General features: G+C 40.3%; 1 protein-coding gene across 1 annotated transcript; it reads left to right on the top strand.

The window, feature by feature from the left end:
* The first annotated feature begins 7481 nt into the window (after positions 1 to 7481).
* twi (twist protein) lies at positions 7482 to 9204 on the top strand. Its single transcript, NM_001201579.1, is given in 1 exon segment — positions 7482 to 9204. A coding segment is annotated over 1 exon segment (798 nt). The 5' UTR covers positions 7482 to 7552; the 3' UTR covers positions 8351 to 9204.
* The last annotated feature ends 200 nt before the right edge of the window (positions 9205 to 9404 follow it).

The following is a 9404-nucleotide window of genomic DNA, read 5'->3' as shown; positions in this document are numbered from 1 at the left end:
GGCCCTATAGGCTAAATATTCGGCCCTAATTGTCGGGTACCTTTCCCGGAGGAACCCGACAAAATCACTGTCACTGACACTTTCACTGTTCTGCATCTTCGGTCTTCTTGCCCGGGGGGGGCGGCCCCGGGACTTTTGTTGAACTCGCCGAAAGGCGAGGCCCCGGATAGGATTTGTAACCCCCCTGTGCTGCAGGACAGCAAGGAGCAGGGGGGGGGAATGCCTATGCCGTGAAAACGGCAATCGGCGGGGAAAAGGAAAGGAACCCGCTCGGGCTGTATAGTGCTACAGCAGGCAGAATCGCGAGCGGGGGTCTAGTCTTGAAAAAGACTGTTGTTTTGGGAAGGGTTAGGAAATCGCTAGCCTGTGAGTGCCACAGGAAGCCTGATCGTAGCGATTGGTTTTGCCTTGAAAAAGGCAGTTGGTAAAGGGTGGGTTCGCGGTTACAACACTTTAGCGCACAAAAATGGACTCCGAGACGCAGATCGCAAGCAACCAACGGATCGGAACGTCCGCACTACCGAATTGTAAGCACGATGTATTCACGGTCACTACACTGTCGAGCACAACTGTGAGTTCAGAGACGCAGCTCGCAAGCGGGCCACGGATCGGAAAGCACGTCCGCGCACGACCGAGTCGTGAGCGAGAATGCGCGAACAAAATTCTCATAGACGAACAGTTCGGATTCCGCTCAAAACACTCGTGCGTACAACAAGTGCACCGCCTCACGGAGCACATTCTGATAGGGCTAAATAGGCGTAAACAAATCCCGACCGGCGCCCTCTTCTTCGACATCGCGAAGGCGTTCGACAAAGTCTGGCACAACGGTTTAATTTATAAACTATACAACATGGGGGTGCCAGACAGACTCGTGCTCATCATACGAGACTTCTTGTCGAACCGTTCGTTTCGATATCGAGTAGAGGGAACTCGTTCTCGTCCCCGTCAACTGACCGCCGGAGTCCCGCAAGGCTCCGCGCTCTCCCCGTTATTATTTAGTTTGTATATCAATGATATACCCCGGTCTCCGGAGACCCATCTAGCGCTCTTCGCCGATGACACGGCTATCTACTACTCGTGTAGGAAGATGTCGCTGCTTCATCGGCGACTCCAGATCGCAGTAGCCACCCTGGGACAGTGGTTCCGGAAGTGGCGAATAGACATCAACCCCACGAAAAGCGCAGCGGTGCTCTTCAAAAGGGGTCGCCCTCCGAGCATCACTTCGAGCATCCCACTCCGTAGTAGGCGCGCAAACACCTCCGCCGTTAGTCCCATCACTCTCTTTGGCCAGCCCATTCCGTGGGTCTCGAAGGTCAAATATCTAGGCGTCACCCTCGACAGAGGGATGACATTCCGCCCCCATATAAAAACGGTACGCGACCGCGCCGCGTTTATTCTAGGACGACTCTATCCAATGCTTTGTAGTCGAAGCAAACTGTCCCTCCGTAATAAGGTAACTCTCTACAAAACTTGTATACGCCCCGTCATGACGTATGCAAGCGTAGTGTTCGCTCACGCAGCCCGCACCCACTTGAAATCCCTTCAGGTTATTCAATCACGATTCTGCAGGATAGCCGTCGGAGCGCCTTGGTTCCTTAGGAATGTGGATCTCCACGACGACCTGGAGCTCGACTCTTTTAGTAAGTATCTACAGTCGGCATCGCTGCGCCATTTTGAGAAGGCGGCACGACATGAGAACCCTCTCATCGTAGCCGCTGGAAATTACATACCCGACCCAGTAGACCGAATGGTAAACCGTCGACGTCGCCCAAAGCACGTCATTACGGATCCTCCTGATCCATTAACGGTGCTTTTAGGCACCACAAGCACCGGTCACCGTCCTCGTCGAACCCGTCGCTTGCGACGAAGGGCTCGACGAGCGAACTAACCCATAGACACAGCCCACTGAGTTTCTCGCCGGATCTTCTCAGTGGGTCGCGTTTCCGATCCGGTGGTAGATTCTGCGAAGCACTGCTCTTGCTAGGGTCAGTGTTAGCAACTCTCCGGTTGAGCCCCGCGAGCTCACCTACTAACGTTAGGGTGAAGCTGAAATAGCCTCTCAAGGCTATCAGCATAGGTAGGGAAAAAAAAAAAAAAAAAAAAAACAGGCGTATAATTAATAGGTACCTATCCGTCGGGGCAGTAACTACGCAAATCATAAAATTCGCAAGTGCGACTTTATCTGACGTTATTTCTTCATCGTATAGTCCTTAAATAAGGGTTCGGTACATGTTCCTTGATACCTAAAAATGCCTGCGAGTTTTTTCCCCTTCCTAATTGCTGGTAGCTATAGGGCTATTTCAGCCTCTCGCGGACGGGTAGATGACCTCACAAGCTGAGTCTGGAGGAACCTGCTAACACTGGCTAGCCCTAGCAAGAGCAGTGCCTCGGAAAATCTACCACCGAATCAAAATCGCGACCCACTGAGAAGATCCGGCGAGAAACTCAGTGTGCTGCTGCTTTATCGTTAGGAGAAAATGACTTCACGTATACTGGTACGTAGATTTTGATTTTATTGATACATCGATTAATGGATGCAGCGGTGGTGTGATTCCGTATAGCACCAGATATGCCATATACAATAGTAGGAGAGGGCGGTGCTTATGTTCAATAAAAATGTCATTACCCGAATTTCCTTTTGTTCTATGGATCAATGCATACCAAATGCACATCAAACACATTCTAAGATTCAATTTCTTGAAAACTTTATTCTAATACCAATATGAAGAATCTTAGCAAAGCAGTAGGTATTATACAGGATATATATATATGTATATATATATATAAAAATGAATTGCTGTTCGTTAGTCTCGGTAAAACTCGAGAACGGCTGGACCGATTTGGCTAATTTTCGCCTTAAATTATTTGTGAAGGTCCAGAGAAGGTTTAAAAGGTTAGATACATATGAAAATGTTCAGAATTAAATAAAAATAATAATTTTGTTTTTCCTTTGATGTCCCCCCCGTCGGACGGATTCCATTTGTTTGTTTTAAGTTTATTTTATACATTATCGATTGAGACACTACGAAGTCTGCCGGGTCAGCTAGTGCTTGATAAAGATACACATGTTTGGGTACGTAATTTATTGTTTTTTATTAATTTCGTTGCAAAATAGAAACTATGGATTAACTATTTTATTAATTTATTTATCATTTAGATACAGATAATTTTGAGTACAAAAAAAAACAATATGCATAAAACAATCACTCGAAAATTTCTCTTGTCATTTACCAAACCATTATCGCAATTGAAGAGATGTTGAAATCCACTTTAATATAAACGATGTGAGCACTTGTTAAAAAGACCTTCGGGGATTACAACAGCTGTCTCCAGCAGCTTTATCAGCTATAGAACGGATGCACTTAACCGAGGGCTGTAAACCGTAACTTACTGATTTTACACATACACCACTTACGCGGATATAAAGCAATTAAAAAAAAACGACTACAAGCTTAGGTATTTGTAAAAAAAAAACATTACTGTGTGTACACTTTGCACGTAAGCAGGTACGCAGATAAATTAAATAGATTCAATATTTTCTTCGGTTTTCGTTAGTCTAAGAATCATAATTAAAAATGCTTTTACTCTCGCGTTTTTTACTGCCGCATTTATATTATCTCCGACGTTTAGAATTCTCTAGAATGTTTGTTCGTGATCAAGAACGACAAGTGACCGCGAAGAATGAGTTTCGAAAACATTGGTACTAAAAAAAGGGGTAGGCTAAGTCATTATCTAAATTTGAAAACAGGTCATTAATATAACATAATTTATGAAAGCCATGAATAATAACTACGCGAAAATTAAATTGAAAGATCTAGTTTCTGTAGGTCTATTAAAATTAAAATTTGTTTGTTAAAGTTAACTATAGACTTTAGTAATCCTCCGAAACTGAGCTTATAACATTAGTTTTTTAACGTTATGTCGTAAGTTCACCTTTTCACGAAACTTAAAAATAGTATAGGTACCTAGGTTAGCTGAGACTTTATTTAACAAAAAATTGTAGGTAAGTAGTATTTTAATTGAAAATTAACCGTTATCGTTCATATTCAATCTACTTTACTGATGGTAGGACGTCTTATAAGTCCGCACGGGTAGGTACCACCACCCTGCCTATTTCTGCCGTGAAGCAGTAATGCGTTTCTGTCTGAAAGGCGGGGCAGCCGTTATATTGTAAAAACTGAGACTTAGAACTTATGTCTCAAAGTGGGTGGCGGCATTTACATTGTAGATGGCTATGGGCTCCGGTAATCCCATAATACCAGGTGGGCGGCGAGCTCGTCCATCCATCGAAGCAATAAAAAAATAAAAACTTCTATACCACGCTAGAATATTCTATTTTTTTTTTTATTTTTTTTTTCTACCTATGCTGGTAGCCTTGAGAGGCTATTTCAGCTTCACCCTAACGTGTGTAGGTGAGCTCACGGGGCTCAAACCGGAGAGTTGCTAACACTGACCCTAGCAAGAGCAGTGCTTCGCAGAATCTACCACCGGATCGGAAACGCGACCCACTGAGAAGATCCGGCGAGAAACTCAGTGGGCTGTGTCTAGGGGTTAATTCGCTCGTCGAGCCCTTCGTCGCAAGCGACGGGTTCGACGAGGACGGTGACCGATGCTTGTGGTGCCTAAAAGCACCGTTAATAGATCGGGAGTATCCGTAATGACGTGCTTTGGGCGACGTCGACTGTTTACCGTTCGGTCTACAGGATCGGGTATGTAGTTTCCAGCGGCCACGACAAGAGGGTTCTCATGTCGTGCCGCCTTCTCGAAATGGCGTAATGATGCCGACTGTAGATACTTACTGACAGAGTCGAGCTCCAGGTCATCGTGGAGATCCACGTTCCTCAGGAACCATGGTGCTCCGACGGCTATCCTGCAGAATCGGGATTGAAGAATATTCTACGGAACCACGGAGAACTCAAACTATTGTAAAGTTTTATGATGTAGCACTTCATACTTTTTTAAATTAAATTCCTGGACTTCATTCAATGAATTTGCGATTGAATCTCGTACTTGTTATATTAAGTTCACAATTTACTATGTTCACAAAAGCCGCTATAGTACAAATTATGGAACGTTTCGCGAATACGATAATATTAAGTATTTTTTACAGTTTTCCCGTATTTCAGATGTTATTAAAACTACTTTTACGGTTTAATCTCTTTTTTTTTGTAAAATAATTTTCGACCATTCGAGTGTTTCAGTTTTCGTGGTCACGGACGATGAAACAATTATTCGTGAAACGTAAATACACAATGATTTCAATTATCTATATATTTTTGTCTTTACAAAACAGTTAAGCGGCATTTTCTTCTCTTTTTGTCCACATATTTTGGATTTGTTTATATTTATTTTTATTTATTATATTATATTGCTTATAAGTCTAATAATATTTTTTTCAAATAGATAAAAGAGAAAAATATAAAGCATGAAAGGATTTTAAATCTTAAGGTGTCTGTGATTATGGTCAAATTTCGAACACTAGCCATACTTAAACCGGTTTAATAAAAACACCCATTTAGTAAACTTCACTAGAATCAATTTAATTTCAAATTTATCAATACAGTATTATGACGAAGTTCGGAGTCACATCTCGTTTTCCTTTTCTGAGTAATATTTATTTATTTTTAGAAGCAAGGAGAATTTACTAAAAAGTTTTAGTTGATTAAGAAGACGACGTCTGACGTTGTTATAAGGAGAACGTAGTATTTATATATTTTACATGGTTATGATTTTATTTTTGGTATATTTTAATAACTCAATAAGTTATTAGCGTTTTGACATTTTCACAAATCTTAGTAATCTTATCTAAGAAGCATTACCTTGTCTCGTTTCATTTTCATTATAGGGTTTTGAAACTAATGTTTTTTGTAAAGAAATCGCGGGTAGATAATAGCATAAACATTGGTGAACAGCGCATGACCCGTTTTAAATTAATAATATGATTCAGTATGTCATTTATATATCATTTTATATATTATTTTAAAGAGCATCTTTGCAATAAAGCTTACTATAAAGTCAATGATTATCTAGAAGATTGCACAAAGTGGGAATGAGTTGCTCACTCCGGGCATTTCAATATTGCAATAATTGTTACGTTATAATACTCATTGTAAAAATGAATATTCAAAAAAAACTAATATTTAAAACCAAAATCTAATATTTAAAAAAAGACATGCCCGCTGAGTTTCTTGCCAGTTCTTCTCAGGACGCAGGCTAGTTTTTTTGAGTTGGCGGTAGTTCTTTTGACGTTCAACAAGTACGTACTTTCATTTATGTTGAATAAATGTATTTTTTATTTGATTTGATTTGTTTTTTGTAAAAGATTTACAAATAAAATATATCATATATATTTCGCATAACATTTCTATTATTTTAGTAGTTTATATGAACTAAAAACTAAATATCGATAGTTTTACATAGTTAACATTCTCATATATTGATACTATTCTTGTTTGCTTCATTCAAGATTCAAAAATTAAAACAACATAATTACTAAGCATGTGCCTTTATAAACAGATACGATGATGTTTTAAATCTATCGTCTTATCGAACGTCAACGATATAACATTGTACAGGCCCTCCCTAACGCTACAGATAATATAAATTAAATATTTATAATAAACGGCAAGTTATATCTGTCCGTGGGATCGGTTCCTGACTATATTGCGTCAGGGATATTTTTAGTATCATCGTCAGGACGACGCAGCGACGTAACCGTAGAAAAAAGCCATACCTAAACCAAGGGTGGCGCCAAATATCAGGCTCTGTTCAAAATAAAAGAAATAATTAGGTTCTCGGCCAGTGTGGTCATAAAGTGAAATTTGAAGCATTTAAAATTATTATTTTTCGGTTTAGAAGTTTATGGGTATCTTCCTCGTAGACTTATGACTAGAACTGACATGTGTACTCCATGATCAGGGTTACAAACGGAGCGATCAATGATCAATGGTCATTAAAGATATATCTAAATATTTTATCTATTTATAATATATCTAATATATATTTATTATTTAAAGTAAAAGTTAGCTTATTACGAGTACAATAAGACCTAGTCAAACTTACCTACATGTGATTTTACTTAGACGTTATGAAGAATAGTAGAATTCAAATGAAACATCGCGTGTTTCATGTGGTACCGTTTTGGAGACACATTCACAACCGTGAGTGAATTCTCAGATCTTATACAGGATGTGCGCTCATTGACGCGAACGGCTATGGCCGCATGGCGTCCGTGCGTCCATAGCATTATCTATATACCGAATTATGTATCCACGCCGATGGTAAATACGTTTCGAAGATGATGGACAAGATAAACAGAAAACGATCAATATGTGCTGTCTCTGTCTAACTCGTGGTCCCTAGAGAGGCGGCGCGCTGGGAGGTGCAATGGAGTCGTACCGTAGTGGAGGTGGTTTTTTTTTTGTCTTGTCAATGAAAGGACGGGTAGGGGCGGGCCGCGGCTCCGGCGCAGGACTCAGTTTGCAGCCGAACTTTCGAGCTCGCTGTTCGCGCATGTTTCACCGTTTCGTGGCGGTCTGTTCGCTGAACGACTATGAATTACGATAACTGTGACAATAGAACTGTGCTCATCAAACGCGAGCAAGACCTTGAATATCCCGAGGACGAAGACCATTCGTACTATGGATATGCGCCGGTTGAAGTAAATCGACAAGCTGCTACCGGGTTTGTGCCTTCATCGCCTGCTCATCTCATGGATCTTAGTAACGGTCCCGACCGCGCTCAGCAGCCTCCCTGGGCTACGAACGAAATGTTTGGCAACGAAGATCGCGATTATCAACAAATCCCATTTCCTGCTTACGATCCTCAGTTTCAACAAAGACAAGTACCGCGACACGTATATTATGAGGATTCGAATTCACAAGACGGAATTTCAAACTACTATGAAACTGGTGATATGCCGAAGCTAGTTGAAATGTACAGGGCCGATGAGCGACGAGATGAATCAGAGGAACAGCGAAGAAGAAAGAAGCCTTCGAAATCAGCGCGCAAGAAAACACAGTCTTATGAAGAAATGCAGATACAGCGAGTAATGGCAAATGTTCGGGAACGTCAGAGAACCCAAAGTTTGAATGAGGCTTTCGCGAGCTTAAGGCAAATAATTCCTTCCCTTCCGAGCGACAAATTATCCAAGATACAGACCCTGCAATTGGCAACGCAATACATTGAGTTTTTGTATCAAATACTGTCGAACAGCGAATCAACAGGGGCCAGTGACAGCAGCAGCGACACCAGCAGCGATCACGGAAAGTATTTGGCTCAAGACAAACTGAGCTATGCTTTCTCTGTATGGAGGATGGAAGGAGAGTGGACGACCAACGGACAATCGTGATAAAAATTGTGTGAGTGTTTAATCTTATAAGACTACATGAAGTGAATCATGTTATTCCATTGAAGGTTGTTAGACAAACAAAAAACATCTTTTAGAAATAATATGTAAAATTGTGATAGTTAAGTTTAAGGACACGTAACTAAAATCTTGACGAAAGACATTTCGATTTAGACGTAAGTGTAAAAAGTAGATATAAAAGGAAGTTAAGAAAGACACTTTAGAATTTGCTAATATACCTACTTATTTTCTTTGTATTCGAAGATTAATTCCCTCAGGAGAATTGATATTGCAATTAACTCTTGGGGGTCTTCAAATCAAATGATTATTTTTATGGAGATCGCGTCATCGTCTCTCGAGATACCGCGTCAAACGCAGTGGTAAATTTTAAGAATTTAAGTAGACGGGCCGGGTCGTTTCCTAAAAGTTGACGTATCAAAGCTGCGCCTGCTCTGCAACAGTGTTTGGTAAATTACCTCTCAATCAAATCAAGGATTGAGCAAATCACCTCTCGTCGAATACAAAGACTTATTTTAAGTTTGTGATTTTTATAAATGACTAAATACAGCTGTATACCAAAAACATGGAAATGTAAATATTAATAATGTGATTAAAAATTAAACAAATTCTTTTAAAAATTAAAATGATTGTAGTTTTCCTTCATCCCTTCATGTCAATCGAAAGCCGTGTAAATAATCTTTTTGTTTTTATCCTCGCGGTATCCAAATACATTTTTATTCTAGAAAAAAGAAACATTTCTTTGAATAATGTTTCGAGCATTCATTTTGGTCTTTAAAGGTATTTTTAATGAGCACTTGACAATTCCCAAAACCTGTGTCTACTTACTTATCAATAAAAGACTTGGATGGATGGAACGGGACGGTCATTAGACAATATAAATTTCGACCTCATGTCTCAAGCTGGGTGGCAGCATTGATATTGTAGTGTCTATAGGGTTCGGCGACCAATTAAAACTAGGCTAACTTAATCGCGCAAGAAATTTCATAGTTTCATAGTTGATCTTAAAAGACCATTAATATTAATAAAATTGTATGTT

This window comes from Bombyx mori, chromosome 3 (assembly GCF_030269925.1).
Source record: "Bombyx mori chromosome 3, ASM3026992v2".
Classification (NCBI taxonomy): Eukaryota; Metazoa; Arthropoda; class Insecta; order Lepidoptera; family Bombycidae; genus Bombyx; species Bombyx mori.
Note: the sequence above shows the minus strand (reverse complement) of the source record. Positions and strands in the feature narration are given on the sequence as shown.